An 18,374-nucleotide genomic window follows, 5' to 3' on the forward strand; every position below is an offset into this window, starting at 1 on the left:
CTCAAAAAATGTTGGCGATGTAGTAGGTATGAAACAGTGATGACATAGTAAGAAAATCATAGAAATAAGAATCTATTTGACTAAAAAAAACTGCAAAAGAAATATGGATAAATTTGATGATTATTTAGGATATCTTTGATATGAAGTATATGGAAAAGATTCAACTCAGACTATGGCCTAGACCCTAATGGTCTTTTCAAATAGAAAAAGGTTTTTTTAAGCATTACAACTCTTGATTTAATTATGAAGGATTTTTTGAGTTTTATGTAAATCAACCTTAATTTGAGTATATTAGTAGCCTCTAAGATTAAATTTAGATTGTTATATGTTGACTGATTTTAAATCATTATAAATCTATAATATGCTATGTTAGAACAGCACATTTAATAAATTTAATTTTTTAAGCATTCTGAATTACTTATATTGTTGTTTCAGTTTTAATGAACTATATGAATATGTACATATATTTTTTTAATTTAGTGCCCCAATGCCATACCTGATTGGAATACACTCCAGCCTCATAGAGGTGAGTATCTTTCAGACATGAGATGATGATAAATTTATTCATGAAAGTAATAGTTAAAGCAGTTGTGTTTTGAAAGAATATCAATTGAATAGTACAAAGCAGTGACTAATTTCATATTTAGAGTATACTTACATGATCATTTTCAAAAAGGTAATACTGAGATAATTTCTGAGTTACTAATAATTTAATTAGTATGTTAAATGACTATCTTCAGTGGCATGAAACACATGAAAATAGGTTACATTGGTCGAAGTCATAGGTAAGTTTTAAATACTGAAAACTTCAGTTCTTCATCAACTACTTTCTTTATGGCATTTGGAATATTTTATACCTATTTCTTTTTCAGACCGGTATTTTGAAAGTTAGAATTTATGTAATTATGGGTCATAAAGGGAAATTTTTTTTTTCTCAAAATTCATTATGATCCAGTTTATCAGTGTACTTTTTCAAAATGTGTTTTATACACTATTCATGAACTTTTAAATTAGAATATAGGTTTAAAATTAAAAAAAAAATTTCAATCCTATTGGGGATTTAGAATATAGTAATTTTTTGCACTGTCATCACCTCATTCCAAAATGATTTTTATCACTTGTCATCACCATAGTGAAAAACCTTGAACTTTAAACACCTTTAACTTGAAATCAGTGAGATTTCCAGATTTCCTACAGAGAGAGGACTTTTTATAAAAAAAATGATCAAAACAAAAGACTTAGCTCAGTTGTATGGCTTCATTATGCTGGCTGATTTCAGTTTTATTCAAATAAATTTCTGTTTTTGATGGTTGCATATATTGTACTTGAACCTAAATGAGCAACCTAAATGAGAAATATTTGGTTTTCTTATGTATACACCATCATTCCTCGCTTTGCTGATCAAGGAAGATCGTGCTGATTATTTTAAAACTCCTGAGGATCATGTATGGAGAGAGTCATGCTCTTATAGGAGTCCTGAATTATGGACTTTTACATGTGCTCTGGGTTTGGTCATTTTTCCTTTTTGCAAAATGCTAGGGCAACATTTTTTGTTTGTTTAACCATTAATAAGGAATATATTTTAATGAATTTCTTTAGTAGATTTAATTTGTTTTTAATTTTGATGTCTGGGTTGGATAACATTCTGACTCTTTATATTTTGTTAATTTTTAGAGAAATTGTTCTTACGTGCCAAGGTACTTGCACTGAAAGGAAAAATTGTATAGCATAAAACATGAATGAATAGGTATTTAATCTATTATATTGTGGAATATATGACTTGCATTTTATTCGTCAGTAGTTTGACTTTATACAAAATCTAACCATGGTTGCTTGGTATGATTTCAAAAAAGTCATCAAATTTGATTTTGGTATTAGTGCACGTCTCTCCTTGTTTAATGTATCTAACAGAATATGTAATTTTTACAATGTATTTATTCATGCAGATGAAAAATATTTAAAGTTGTTGATTGTACCTGTTGATGTTATGTTGTTTTTTTGTGAAATGATTCTATATCAACTTTTAAAACAAATGATTTAGCTTTTGCAAAATATTGTAGAAAGAAAACATACAATATGTTTTATATATTCAATTAAATTTATCACATATTTGTTGGACACAGAAAATCAGTATTTTTTTTAAGGAGCAAATTTAAGAATTATTTACTTGTTAAAGTATTGTCTTAGAGAAACAGTCCATTCTAACTTTAAATTGGCTCCTACCATTACATGCAAATGTTTAGAGCCGTGGTTAGATTACCTGAAATCTCAACATCTTTTATATACTGGACTTATTGAACTATCTTAATAGTCAGCTTTATTTGGTTTATTTGGTTCAATAGTGAATGAGAAAGTATAAGAGGAACTTCAGGAATGTCTTTAAACCAGTTGGGTACCATTTAGTAACTTTCTCCTTAATCTATTACGAGATGATACACATCCTGCAGTTCCATTCTTATGATGTCATTATTAGGTAGATCTTTTTTCTCTAAAATTTTGATGTTTTCTGCATTTTAATTTTATATAAATGGTATTATAATTAAAATGTAGACACATCTATTTACATATTTTATATATGAGACTGCACTGAGTAATTGCTTACATTTTGTTTGGCTGCAATTACAAATAACTTTTTTTTTTTGGAAGAATCAAAATACTCTCTTACTCTCTCGTTCAAGATAGTTTCAACTCATTTTATCAGTTTTATGAAGACTTCTAAACATAATTGTCCAAAGAAGTGAAATTAATGTCCTTCTAAATCTTTCTTTTAATTATTTTTATGTAGTCATGAGTAAAAGATGGCTAGCAGTCTCATTTTAAAATATAAATTTACTCCTAAAATAAAGGATAATGACATTTTGTTCTACCTGAAAACTGGATTTAGGGATGAACTCAAAGTAGACTAAAGCCTGTAAATGCTTAGGAATAAATCAGTAGAGGCTCAGATGTGAGGGTTAATATTATTTATTTTATTATACAGAGAATTCTAAATAAAATGGCCCACTTTCACAAGATCATGTGATTGCTGCCATTGTGTCATTTCTTTCCATCCTCGTTCACAGTGTACATTTGTAGTCCAGTTGCATGGACGGGTTGTGTGTAGAGGATGTGAGGGAGACTCGCCACCTCCAGCACCTTACTGTTGTTCTTAATAAGACTGTCAGTCCATGTCCTAATATTATTTTCTTATTGTTGAAGAAAAAGGCAAATTCTCTTTTAATATTTTCTTACTCTTTCCCCATCCAAATCAGTTTGTGAATTTTATGAGATATAAAAATATGAGACAGAGAAAGTGGTACCATTTTTATATACTGTATGACTTTCCACTCTTATTTAGGGAAAAAAAGTAGCGAAAACCTGATTCAGAGGGAAAACATAGATAAAATACTGACATTAATCCAAATTTTTTGTAAATATTTCAATCATATACTATTTTTTCCCTTTTTGCTTATGTAGAATTGTTCTCATTTTAGGGTATCTCAGTGTATTGATTTATTGAAATGAATATATTCGCCATTCTTACTGAGTGGTCCCTTGAACAAAATTTAGTTTTCAGCTATTATCAGACTCTTGAAAACTAAGAGCAACCTTGAAAGAAGTGTACATTCATATTAATATGAATTACCTTTATACAGACTTCAGTGTTAGTGTCATCACAAAACATTTTGGGATCACATAGCCATTATTCTAGGCTATTTAGATGAACTCATTTCATTCCTTGAAGAGTACATCAGGTTTCTGATTATCTTTACAGTTTCTGTTAAAAGTACAACTTAGAATTGAAGATGGAAATAAAAATTGCCATACTTTTCCCACACAAGTGCCATTAATAATAGTGTATTTTTGCTTATAAATAGGTTAATTTAATATTTATGCTATAGTTAGTTTATAGATAACCACATATTTATGTATGTAAACCTTTTTTACATATATGTATATACATGGAAAGGAAAGGAAATGAGTCTATTTATAAATCTTTTGGCAATTATATCACTAATATAAGTGATTCTCTGTTAATTTCTTAGAAACAGCCATCTTCTGAGTCTTACTTTAGAATAATTAGGTCTTTTACAAGATGGATTTTTAGAAATATGTGTCCCCCTGAGAATTCATATTCCACATAGACATTATGGCCTTCTTAACACATAAAAACTCCCTACTCGAGGCTACTATTTCCCTAGCAAATTTAACGTTCTACCTTATATGCAGAGATTTGAAATTCTAAATGGATTAGAGAAATTTTAGTCTTGATCAACTTGAAACAAAAAATTGGTTTGGCCAATTTAAAATTTAAGGTATTTAAATTATAATTCTCAAAAATGGCTATTGTTCTAGAATGTTGCTTTTAAAAATAGTGCACTGAGATTAATTGATCTATTCCTAGTTGACCTTTACAGTTAAGAAATTCTGAGTGGATGGATATGTTTCATTAATGAGCACCTTACTTATTGGCATTAAGGAATGATACTATTTGCTATCATTTAAATAAGACTAATAGAATTATATGATTTGTTTAAGCATATGTATTAGTTTAAATAGGAACAATAAGCCATAAATATTTCCTTTCTTTAAGGATGAAAAATTTGATGAAATTCTAATTTATTATCATTTGTTCTCATTGAGAACAAATTTGTTCCATTTCTAAGCTATCAAACAAATAAGACCAATGAGTCAAATAGTTAATCTGGTAGGCTGTTAAATTTGATCTTTGTATTGAAATTCGTGTGATAAATATCACTAACAATGAATTCCATATAACTGCCCTCTCTGTCATTTTTTCTTATTCAGTCCTCATCATCAACTTATAACAAGTTGATATGGAAATATAGAGAGAATATTTGTTAATTTAAAACTTAATTTACTACTGTAATCATAGTTATTGGTTTATGCTAGCTCTGCAGTATGATTTATGCTAAAAACAGGTATAGAGCTGGCCACTCTCTTCATTCCTGTATCATAGGATTGAAATTCAGTTGATAAAATTTAAAGGAAAGAAGTTTTTACAGTTTAGTGTAGCTGTGCCTGTTTTGTGTCTTTGTTGTGATAGCTCTTTGGTAGTTAAATTATATTCAGTATCTCCAAACTAAATTAATATGTTTAGATGAGCAAACATTCTATTTTAAGCATTTTTAGCCAGTCTTTTTGTACAGTTTTAGGTAAATTTTCTTTCTTATAAGGTAAGATTGTTTATATTCTTTTATAATGTAGCTTTCCTTTTTTCTTTGCCCAAGTCTAATGTATTAACATAATTTTCTCTACATTTCTAAGCTCATTATAGTTTTGGAAGGAAAATATACTAAGATGTTTATTTATAATTGTGTTTTTTAAACAGAGAGTGAAAAATAAATCATTGGAGGATGTGGTTATGTTAAATGTTGACACAAACACTTTAGAATCACCATTTAATGACTTGAGCAACCTACCGAGTGATGTGGTAAGTCTGAAGGATATTTTGCGGCAAACATATATATATATATATATATATATATATATATATATATTTATATGTTTTCTCCTGGACCTTTAAATTACCAAGAGTTATTTTTCCTACTTTCTCTGTCTGAAATGAAAGGGTTGGGTATGTGCACGGGGTGTGAGAGGAATCAATGGAGATTCTATATTTAATATTTTTACCTTTTGGCAGTTGAGGAGATGTTGCATGGAACATGATATTCCTTATCGTAAAAGTAGGATCATAATTAAAAAGCTGGGTGCATTCATTAGGCAGAGTTTCTTTAAACGTAAGTCTCTTCATTTCATCTTAATCATTATATTACAAAGTAGGCATTTCTGTCTGCCTAGTAGCATGTCTTGCAAAAGAATGAGCGAGTTTTTGAAGGCAAGAAGAAGAAGGGGGCCAATTATCGGCTTTTGCTTCCTTGCCACCTGCCAGCGCTTTTCCTTTTAATTAATGATCTGATGGCACTGGTCAATATAATAAGAAATGCTTGTACAGTTGGGGTCAGAAAATTCTGGCTTTGATCTCCCTCAACTTTCTGAAACATTTATTTGTTTTCTCTAAATTATTTCAGTTTTATTTTAATCTTTTCTATCCTGCTGAGGGCTGCAAGAATGAAAACCTACAATGTTTGTCATTGGCTTTGGCAGAGCAAAGACTGCTTACTTAGAATTCTATTTGTAAATTAAACTGCAAACCCAGTTTGTCATAAAAGACATCTGATCCTTTTGAAATGACGAAAACTGTCTTTTGTCTGTAAAGGCTGATAAATTAAGTGCCAGTTCTCTTCTGGTCTTTGATCTTGCAGAGGGTTTGTGTGTGTGTGTGCATGTGTGTGTCTGCAGCTTATAATAGGATATATTCTGTATTTCATGTTAAATAGTCTCCAAAAGTGCATTTTTTGGCCTCGTGTTCCTTAGAACAGAGCAAAAATGCAAACTAGTACTATTTCTGTATATGTTTTAATGGCTCTTTAAAAATGTCTTGATAATATAGTTAAAATAACTGCCCTTTAAAAATATCCACTTTTTTCAGGGATATTAAAATATGGGAATAAAAAACCTTCAGAATATATTTTTATGTAATATTGCAAGTACTTTGAAATTATTTTTAGTAAGTTTGAAAAAGTGAACTTAAAATCTCAAACTCAAAAAATACGGTACTACTAGCCTTGATTGTTTATATGCCTGATGATAGCAAAAAGATGATTTTAAAGTTCAAGTCAGATTATTTATGCCTATCAAAACCTAAAATAGTTTCTGACCTTGAAACAAATTAAATTGAACTACTTTATCTTACTGTAGTAAAATTTATGCTATATGTGAACAAATCCAAACACAGGCCAGTGAAGAATTTTATTATCTTTTTAGCTCATTATAACCAGATTGCCTCATTATAAAAATTTTGCAGAAGCTGCTAGAAATGATTAGAGTTATTCATTTAGAAATCCATCAAAGTATTCTTCATTGGATAGAGAAATAATTATGAAAATAAAGTCCCAACTTTTAAGAATATTCTCCTTAATGTGCATGTATTTCCTACTGTTAATGCCCTAAGGAGAAAGGATTGTTTATTTAAATAAAAAAAAGAAGAAGAAAAGAAAAGAGAGAAAGAAATCAGCTTTTTTGTGTCATTAAAATTTTTATAGTCAGCTTCAGTGACAGCTGATTCTTTCTTTGAGAAAAACAATCTTTAAATAGTAATTTTTTTGATGGTTGATTCCTTTTTAGTTGAGGAGTATTAGTTTCCTAGTAGAATTAGATTATTAAAACATTTATTTAAATATATGAAGAAGTCAAACAATATTCACAAAATATAAAAGCCTAAATATATAAAATGACAACGTGGGACTATCTCTTGTTTACCTATAAGCAACAGTTAACTAAACATAACTGAAATAGTAAAAAATATTCATAGAAAGGAACACTGCAAGATGATGTAGATATAACTTTATGTATGCTTGAAATTAGGGGCCACAGACTTACAGACAAATTTGAAGCATGAATAAATGTAAATAGCTCTGAACTGGAGCTATGACTATTGACTAGAAGTATGAGATGTTATAAAGTGATAGTCATTTTCTAAAAATATTTTAGGTAATTGCTTGTTTAACCCATCTCTAATAAATTTAGCTTTTTCATCATTCTATAATTGTAAATGTTTTAAGTGAGATGTGTTAAAATCACAAATGAGCTTACTGAATTTTTTGTGATTTGAATTAATAAAATATACTTGAAGCCTGAAAAATACTTCTGTTGGTATTGTTTGATTATTTAATAAATTAACTGATATTTAGATGGAGACCTTTTAAAATCATTCACCAAAGCATTTAAATTACACGTACAGGCTAGAGGACTTTCTATGCATGTGCACTCTATTACTGTGTCAGCTTGACCAGTGGTCTTGGCTGTTCAGAGGTCAGTGGTCACAGTTGTCCTGAATTACTACTTCTTTTTTCCTGTGGACCCTCTGCTGTGTTCCATGCTGTAATCTTCTTAATGGCTTCATTCCAATATTCACACATAATATTTTAGATTTATTGACTGTTAGAAATACTACCATGCCAGTAGCAGTTCCGCTACTCTTAAGGTATTTAAAATTGGAAAAATAAATCAGGGCAAAGCTTTCAGAAATCCTTTGTTTTCCTTAAGGGAGAGGAAAAAACTCTCTTCCTGTCTTCTGACAAGAACACTTGTTTTTCGATTTCATCATTTCACTATAGATTTGGATCATAAAAAGGAAAAAAACCCAAATTTTATTGGGAGTGATTTTAACGATATTGATTATTACATGGAATAACTTTTAAAAGCAGTAGATCCATTAAAATACACTTTTGTAGTTTTTGTCTATGAATACATTGTGATTTTATTTTTTAAGTGGCTATGCCAAATGCAGATACCTTCGAACATATGTAGTTTCAGTGTTTTGAAGTAAGCAAGTAAATTTTAGGGCTATGTAACAACATCCGTTGAAGTTAGTGTTATTGCAGTATGTTTTTAAGTGTGGGAAAAAAGAACCAGTTGGATTAAATATAACATTTGAAATCTCAAATGAATTCATTTTAATTTAAGAAAACACTCTATTGAGACCCTCCCATTCCAAATATATACAAATTTAGTTTCAATTATGTAATACTTTTAAATGTTGTATTTCTAAGCTATTACTGCTCATTTTAATTTTTATCAACATTTTTAAAAGTAATTGGGAAAATTGTTGCTATTTTGAAAATAAATAGAGCAAGCCACTTGTAAAATTAAGCTAATTAGAATTGTGATGAGATTTAGGAAATCTGTCTTCATGTGAATTTTGCTAAAACAATTATAAACTAAATCTTGTAGATGAAAGCAGGTTAGAATTGACATCTGAAAAAGTTACATACATTAGAATATTCAGTACTAGGAAAGTGAATTTTGGCCTATATTGCTTAACTGTCTTTTAAATAATATTAACTCATTAGATTGTAAGAAATAATATCCTCTGAGACAGGTTAATATACTTATTCCTGTTTTAGATAAGAAGATGAAAGCACAGAAAGTTTACTGTTAATGGTGTTTCTAAAGCTGTAGCTCATGTAGGTTGATCCTCAGACTTAAGCCCCCAAACACTAGACCATGGTCCGTCTCGTGAAAATATGACTTGCAGCGTAGTGAGTTACTCTCCATTCTACTCTTGCTAGAGAGATATCAGTATGATGTATTTGATTTGTTAGGATTGTCAGCACTGTTTTAAAAACTGATTTTCATCTTATGTATAATACTATTAAAAAATGATTTTCTATTTTCTGTTCTGAGAGTGTGTAGAAAATGTGTACACTTGAGTTATTCTACAATTCACTGTAGACTGCGGTATGTTATAGGATAGCTGCATTTGGTATGAAGCATATTTAATTACTAAAACATTGAAAAGACCTTATTATAAAATGGAGTCATCTGAAATACCGTGCGTCTTACAGTGAGGCATTCAAGTAAGGAGTAAGTTAATGGTTTTATTGTGATATGAAAAGGAAAGACAATTTGCTCTATATCGCTAAAAATCATTAAAAGTCTAAAGAACTGGAGAAAACCCCCCAAAACTCTGACTTTCGGTAAAATTTTTAGATATCTACATTTAAGTGAGTTAAGTTAGGAATAATTTTGGAAAAGAATTGGCTTTTTTAGAGAATTTTTGTAAATCAATTAAAAAAAATTAAAGTATATAGACAAATTTAACTCTCAACCTTACAAAGTCAATAGATATGTTTAATTCGTTGGATATTTCTTCTAATCTAACATGAAGGTTTAATATGTTAAATTTTCATAATATATGTTATAGAGAAAAAAAATGCCTCAGAGAATATTATATTAGTTCCAGGTTTGCCACAGCTCTGCTATAATCCTTATCGTATTTAACAGTAAACAAAGTCTCCAACAAGTTTCTAGAGTGACCAGGTTAGGAAAATAACACAATTTCATTCAGGTTCTAGAGTAACTTGGCGAACATTTTCTTTAGTTGAGTAGACATGAGGATAAAAATACTGCTTTCCCTTGGCCCCTGGAGAGTGGAGTCGTGCTCGCTCTGTCTCCAGCATCTAGAATCCAGACGTCTAGGTGAGCTTTGCCCTGTCACACAGCCTGGGTGCGGTGATTTGTAAACAGGAGGCCTTCAGTGAATGATTGAAGGGAAATAGAATTGCATTTCTTTTATGTTGTAAGTAGACATTGCTTTTAAAGTCCCTCTTTAGAGTACTTCCTAGAACATTTTATAAGGATATTTTCATCTCATTTTCATAGTAATATAAGGAAGAAACCTGGAAGCATGTTTAATATATACTCTTTTGGCTATGAATGCAACTTTTTGTTTCCTCTCTGGAAAAGGAGACCATGTTGTGATGGCAGTCATTGTGCTTCTGCGTGCTATTTTGGGTGTCTGCAGAAACTTACCATTCTTTTAAATAGTTATTTTCAGAGATATGATTGTTTATAAAAGCTTTTTTGTTTGCAAGTAAACTATTATAGATTTTGCTATTTTTCCTATTTTCTTGATGGGTATTTTTTGGTATAAACTTTAAATACCAAAGCAAAACAGAACAAAAACAGAAAACCTTAGTTAACGGGGCTTCCCAAGATTTAAAAGATCTTTGTGATTTTCTCTCAGCTGAGTGAGAGAACCTGTCCCTCCCGCTGCAGTGATCCGGGCGCTAGCAGCCTCCTGTCTGTATCTCTGTGCTTTCGCCATTTTGAAGTTGATTTACAGTTTGTTCTTATTAGTGATCGTAAGTGCTCCTGAAGTTCCTTGGTTTTCTCATGGCTTTTCATTTCCAACTAAATTACCTAGCCTTTCTCCAAATGTCTTTTTTTTTTTTTTCCTGAATCATCTTAATAGCAAGCTTCTCTCTCTTCTTACTGCTAATATGTATATATATATATTTTTAAATGTAAAGACCTTGATTTTGGCTTTAAAAGTTATTTCCCATTTGTTTCTAGTCCTTTAAGTTCTTGACTTTTCCATAGACTTTTTGTGTGTGTGATATTGTGAGCACTGTCACAATAACAGTTCCCAAATCTTGCTATCCTAGTGACTTGGTGAATTATGCTCCTGGGCCCCATCACAGATTTACTGATCCAGTTAACTAGAGAAATTAATGTAAAAGTGTTCCTAGAATAAATTGTTAATTTGTTCATTCATTCATTGAACAAATATGTATTTATTTTTTATTTTTTTAAAGATTGGTACCTGAGCTAACAACTGTTGCCAATCTTCTTCTTCTTTTTTTTTTTTTTCCTGCTTTTTTTTGCCCCAAAGCCCCCCAGTACATAGTTGTATATTTTAGCTGTGGGTCCTTCTAGTTGTGGCATGTGAGACACCACCTCAACATGGCCTAGTGAGTGTTGCCATGTCCGCACCCAGGATCCAAACCCTGGGCCACCGAAGCGGAGCACGAGAACTTAACCACTCGGCCACGGGGCTGGCCCCTCAACAAATATTTATTGAACACCTGCTATATGCCTGTACTGTGCTAGGAGCTTAGTGAACAGGATGGTATATACACTGCCCTCCTGGAGCTCACATTCCATTTGTCTGAGCCCAACCATGTGGCCACACCAAGTCACAAGGGATGTTGGAAATAACTGGGTTAACCCAGCTAGGTTTATCAGGCACCAGTCAAAACTTAGGATTTCTATTACCAAAGAAAGGGAGAGTGGATGTTAGTGGACTGACAGCCATCTCTTCCATAAGTAAGCTGAAGTGAAAATAATTGTAACCAAGCTGACATGCCATTTTTCCCAGTCTACAAACTCAGATCAGCCTTTTGTGGTCTAGTCAAGCTCAATGTGTCAAAACATTTGTTTGCAGAATTGGCCCGAGTGACGACTATGAGTAAACCAAGGAAAGTGGGAAGAGGAGGAACAGGATGTACAAAGCTTCTGCTGTGAGGAAGAGGTTGGCAAATTCAAAAAGTGGAAAGAAGTCCTGTGTAGCTGTAGTAAGATGAAGAAAAGAGAGAGTTAGGCAAAATGAGATTGTAGAGAGAGGCAGGATTGAGATCATAAAAGACCTGTAGTTCGTGTTAAGGATCTTTGAACTTACTGGAAATTCATTGGAGGCTTTTAGCAGAGGTATGGTGATCTACTTCGATTTCTAAAAATATCATCTTGAATTCTGGGTCCTGACAATTATTTGATATAAGAAATGAAGCAGGAAGATGAGTTAAGAGGCCTCTTGCCGCAGTCTAGGTAAGAGATGATAGTTGCTTGGACTTGATAATGGCAAGGATTTAGACAAAAGTGGACAGATCTGAAATCTCTGTTGGAGGTTGAGCTGACAGGGATTAGTGATGTATTGCATATGGGAACTGAGAAAGGATGAAGTGTTGAAGAGGACCATCAAGATTCCTTTTCGAGCAACTGGATGAATGGAAATGGCATTGATGTTAGAGACACTGGCATGACATTGAGCTTGAGGTGTTTTTGAAGTGTTAAGAGGAGTTTTGGTTGTCTTAATTTTCAGATGCCTCTGAAGGGAAAACAGTTAGAGATGACAGCATCTTAGTGAGATTTTGATAGGTAATTTAAGCATACAGAGAAACAGTGTAATGATACCCTCTGCAAATGTATCCTATGCTTTTCATTTAATAAATATTAAAGGTTCCTGTTTTAATCCTTAAATAGCAGCTTGTTAGAAAATTATATTAAGAGGGAAGGGTCTATTTTGTTTCTTAAAAAATTGAACATTAGAAGGATTAAAGAAGTATAGGATTTTAATATCTGATTCATATGATAACCATAACATGTTTCATGGGAGAATAAAAGATTTTAACTGTGTAACTTTTTTCTAAAGCATATGATTATTTGGAGCGTTAACTTTTCTAAATGTATGTAGTTTCTCAAGTGTGGTTTAGTTATGTGAAAGGAGATATTTAAAAACATCATAGGGTGTTTAAGTTGTGTAGTTATCTAAATATTATTTCTGAACATTTGTTTTCACCTTCTGTTCTTTACCTTGATGTTTCTCTTTGCGATCGTAAAAAGTAAAATTTAAAATTCTGGGTATAGTGGTTAGTTTATTTTTCCTGAAAATACGCATCTAAAAGTCAAGAGAAAAATCTGTTACTTCTCTGAAAAACTCAGCTCCTGTATATACTCTGCCTTCCTGACTCCCAGTTGACATAATTACTTCATTACTCAGACTGTGTGCATGTGGCCTGCACTGTTCTAATTTATACCTGTTTGCTATGTTTACTCATGTAATTCCCTCCTTTTATTCATAGTCACTTTAGTGCTAAGAGGGTAAAAGTGGAGAGTTGGTGGTAATATTATTCATGTTGCAGTGAACTCCCACTGTGCTCAAACCCAGGTTGTAACTCTCCCCTGGATGGCTGCTTAGAGGCCTGAATTCTCAGTGTATGAAAGGAATTGAAGCATTTTATAAGAGCAATGAAATGATATCTGTTTCTGAAATTCTTTTCACTGTTTTAACTTTTTTTGGGTCTAGTATAATACTTCATTAGACAAAAAATAATTTATTTACAGACTGAAAAATGTCATAATAAAATAAAAGATAAGTTTTGAAGTAATCTTTAGCCATTGGAGATTGAAGCTTGCCTACTTTCTTAAGAATAAAAAGAGAAAACAATTGATACCTTTTCAGTATCAGTTGATACTTTTTCAGTATCACATAATAGGATTGTGTGATAATAGCCGTGTGACTAATAAGGTTCCAAATGTTTTTCTGAATTTAGAGTTATGTGTGAGTCTAAACTTTAGGATTTTATGGGCAGATATACATTTATTTCATAATTAAACTTAGAAGTTTGAAAACTAAGGCAGAAAATGCTATTTCCCAGACCAAGTATTGAAAATGTGCAGAAGAGACATCACTGTTTTTTATAGGTAAAAACTGCTGAAAGCTAATTACCACTGCAAAGGGCCATAGTAACTGTTGATAATTTACTCCAGTGATCTAAAGGACAGGAAAACAGCAAGGTTGACACAATCTTTTTATATTAGAGTAATATCCTTGTATCTAATTCTGACTTTTAAAAACAATTTCATTTTTACTGGCTGTTTTTGAGCATTCATTTGTACATATAGAAACACTTAACTCAGCCATCCTTCTGCTCTCTGAAAAGCAGGAACAATCTCAGATCTACTGATAGTCGAAGCCCAGCTAGAGTAGGTCAAGGAAAAACTCTTTTTATGCAGTTTGTAAAAATTGAAATAAATTAGAAATAGGCAAAGGAAAAATGTAAGCGTATTTCTTGCTAGGCTGTTTGTCAGTCTCACCGGTCTGTATGAAATGAGATAGGATGTTCCCATAGAATAGCACTGGCCAATAGAACATAATATGAGCCACATATGCAATTTCCAAATTTCTAGTAGCTATGTTAAAAAGTAAAAAGAAATAAGTGAAATGAACTTTAATAATTTATTTAGCCCAATATATTAAAAACAGTATTGTTTCATCATGTAATCAATATAAAAATTATTAATGAACTATTTTTCCTTTTTATGGGTGCTAAGTCTTCAAAATCTGGTGTATATTTTATACTGACAGCACATCTCAATTTGGACTAGTCACATTTCAAGTGCTTGTATATCTAGTGGCTACTGTATTGGACAGCACAATTCTAGAACAAGGGTTTTCTTTTTCTTCCCTATTTTCGACAAAGGTCCCAAGGGAGCTCGGGAACTGTCATTGACTGATTTCGGAAGTGAAGACCACGTATTTATGATTTCGTTAGGAAGGGCTTGTGGCAATGGGATTAGTATCCTGGATAACTTAAACAGTCAAGGACTCGGGGTAACAAAGGCTAAGGAGGAGTTTGACTTGCCTCCATTCTCTGGAACGTATGTGTTGTAATTGTCCTAAGACTTGATTTGTGGAGAAGTGACTTGTCAGTTTCATGTTTTGTAGAAAAATAACACTTTGAGGAATTTTCTTTTGCAAAAATATAAGACATGACATTTTTAAATATGTTCTTTATTTTCTACAGTAGAAATTTAAAAATAACCCATTTTTGTAATACCTTGAAAGACTAGAATCATATTCCTTCCATCATAAGCCTTTTTGGGGGGATGATAATTAAATACGTGTATTGGTATTCATTCCCATTGTTTTTTCTTTAAAGGTATTTGAAACTTAAAAACATTACAAACTTCAGAATAAAAGACATTGTCAGAAGATTCGATTTTGCATCCTTCAGCTATATTTATTGTTTGAATATGTGGATTACCTAAAAATGTGCATTTATTGAGATTAGATTTTGATAATAAAAACTTCCTCTTAAATGAATCCTGGTTTATGCACTTTGTGGGCTAAATGAATTAGGCTCTAAACTTTTATCTGAATCTATGGAGCTTGGATAGAAATTGAAAAGATCACAGCTATGGGGAGAAGACCTATCTGCAAAGGCCTTTCTGCATAGATTATGAACATCATAACTCAATAATTTTTTCAAAACTATGGTTATAATTGGACCCAATGGGGGTCTCTTCCTTTGATCAGATCACAGTAACTGTGACTTTACACTGGAAAATGTCACTACTGTGAAGGTTTATCACCTGTAGAGCTAGTCTTTCCTCTGATGCTGTGTTCATTTCTCATTAGCATTATTCAAAGTTTCGTTGTTAATTAGGTTGACACTTCAATTGCAATCATCATCTACAAGAGTAGTCAGGACTGCTTGCATAAAGAAATAAAAATATTCCTTTTTGCATATATATGTAAAGGAGAAGTAACATTACTTTGTTATCTGGTAGTTTTGTAAGGATAAGAACATGCTCTGTTAAGGAAGCAATCCAGTCAGAATTTTTCCCATCAGATTTTTTTCTCAAGAAAACAGATTTTTTACACGACTTCATGTTCCCATATAAAGCATTGATGAGAAATGTATAGGAGCATCAATATTTTTTAAATGTACAGGGTGTAGTTTTTTATTATGCGTGAAAGGAATTGTTCAAATGAGTTGGATGCATAGGAACTATCACATCATCTCCCCCTTAAAAAATAAAAGTATACGTCAGGAGTATGATCGCACTTACAAAATACTTCTCAGTAAGGGGCCGTTCATAAGTAATGTGCATTCTCTAAAATACACAGAACCTGAAATTAAAGTATGGAAATATATGAAAATTGTACCAAATTTAGGTGCTTTTTAAAATTATGTAGATTTTTAGATAAGTTTTTCTTTGATTTAAAGACATTAATATATTTATTTTTTGGTGAGGAAGATTGGCCCTGAGCTAACATGTGTGCCCATTTTTATTTTATATGTGGGTTACTGCCACAGTGTGGCTCCATGAGCAGTGTAGGTCCACACCTGAGATCTGAACCCACGAAACCAGGCCACTGAAGTGGAGTGCACCTAACTTAACCGCTATGCCACTGGGCTGGCCCCAAAACATTAATGTTTTAATTTGATTACTGGTTCATAAGGCAATGACATTGAACTTAAAACCAGCATATAGCAGTGGAAAAAACTGGACAGAACTGGGTTTAAATCTCAGTTTTGCCACTTATTAGCTATGTAGTGAGGGCAGATTGATTCACATGTTTGAGCTCTTATTTCTTCATTCATAAATGATAATATGAATGCCTTTCTTAGAAGACTGTGAAGGTTAAATGAGACAATACATAACAATTTGTATAACATAATTCTTTACTCCTGGTAGGTTCTCAATAACTTTAACTTCTCTCCCCTTTTTTTATCTAATAATGGTGAAAACTATTCAACAAATGACTGGAAAATTACATATGCAAATGAGGCCTCCAAAAATAATATTAAATGGTAAGTGATCCTGGAGGACCTGTAACAAATAACCTTATATCGGAGAAATGAACTGTACCCAACCGGCTTCATCTCAGAACAAGTAGACACATGTTGTAATTGCTAAAAATCTGCAGAAAAGTGGCTCACGAGCAGTTTACTGTAAAATAATTAAAGCTTATTTATGTCAAAAGGCCTTGGGAAAAAAAGAGAGCATAAACCAATTTGCATTAGCACATTACTATCGGCTCCTGCTTTCGTTTCAATTAACAGACCAGCAGGTGCTCTCTGCAGTTAAAAAGATAAGCTATCAGGAGGAGGATGAGTTTTTGGCTGACCTGCAGACACTGTGGTTTGCCTGCTGATTGGGTTCGTACCTCGCTGTACCAATTTCTGAGGTGTTAATTTAACTATTCCTCTCCGTCATGCAGGTCTCGGCCCTGAAAAGTAAACTGAAGAAGCAGTCTACAGCTACGGGGGATGGAGTAGCCAGGGCCTTCCTTAGGGCACAGGCTGCTTTGTTTGGATCCTACAGAGATGCACTGAGATACAAACCTGTAAGCGTTTTATTTCATCACTATTTTAATTTGCTTTTTTATGGTTCTTTGGAATGGGGCAGAAAAAAGAAGCAGTTTAATATCACACCTTAAAAAAGTATCATAAAGGTCTTTTAAAATCCAGAATAATATGCTTTAAAACATTACGTTCTGTCTCCAATTTATTGACTTTTTGGTTTTAATTCTTTTAGCAGCCTTTAGGTAATATTTCCCACATTCTTTTGCATATCACCTTATTTATCGTTCTGAAGTTGGAATACTTACCTCTTAACTAATTAATGAATTGTGCTAATGCATCTTAAAGTAACTGTTTGATCTTGTTAAGATCATTAAGAAATTAACCAGACAGTTGGATTCATTAGATTAATGAGTTTAGAAATGACAAGTACAAAGTGAAAATTTTAAAATATTAGAACTTGAAAATTTTGCCATATTTAGAAATTTATTGTCTTCCTAATTCATAACATTTTTCTAAGAGGGCTTATCTATTTAGCATATCCTAGCTCATTTGGCCATTTCTTTTTTGTTTAATACCCTAAAAATCATTATTATGTATAATTGTAGCCAAGTTTTTAGATAGTCTCAAAGGTACAAATCAAAATATATTTGTTTTTGTCTCTGAATTATTTGTTAAGTATGTTAGTCTGATTTTATGAAAATTATTACACTGTCCTTCCATGACCAAATAAATAAGTTATAATGGATAAAAAATATTGAGGTAGTAATAAGTAATAAGACCTGCTGTCTGATAGAAATTCCACCATTATTAAGCTGTGTAACCTTGACCCTTTTCCTTACTCTCTCTAGACTTTGATCTTATTTGTAAAATGAAAATTCTTATACTTTCCCGGTCTGCCTTTCAGGATTAGTGTGTAAACCCTATCACAAACCGTAAAGCACTAAACAAATGTGAATGGGTTATATCCTTTCTAAACTGACTTCCGAATTAGTAGTTCCCACCCAGTGTGTCTTATACCTCTAAGGAGTTACTGAGTTATTAGAAGGAGTCGTTAAAGGTATGGGCAGATCAGCTGCTGTGTCGAGTTAAGGACATGTCTAATTTGCACGCTGATCTCTTTGAAATATGTGTATAGTTTTTAAAGCATTATAGAAC

The 18,374-nt window shown here is 32.1% G+C and overlaps 1 protein-coding gene across 11 annotated transcripts in view; it reads left to right on the forward strand.

The window, feature by feature from the left end:
- The window catches only part of DENND1B (DENN domain containing 1B), a 244,500-nt gene that overhangs the window by 153,946 nt on the left and 72,180 nt on the right, over nt 1-18,374 (forward strand). For all 11 annotated transcript variants that reach the window (XM_070501653.1, XM_044762634.2, XM_044762641.2 and 8 more), the window contains 3 exons: nt 481-526; nt 5,333-5,434; nt 17,135-17,260. In XM_070501653.1, the coding sequence (XP_070357754.1) occupies nt 481-526; nt 5,333-5,434; nt 17,135-17,260 (274 nt within the window). The remainder of the gene's footprint in view (nt 1-480; nt 527-5,332; nt 5,435-17,134; nt 17,261-18,374) is intronic.

Source organism: Equus asinus, chromosome 30, assembly GCF_041296235.1.
Source record: "Equus asinus isolate D_3611 breed Donkey chromosome 30, EquAss-T2T_v2, whole genome shotgun sequence".
NCBI classification, from domain to species: domain Eukaryota; kingdom Metazoa; phylum Chordata; class Mammalia; order Perissodactyla; family Equidae; genus Equus; species Equus asinus.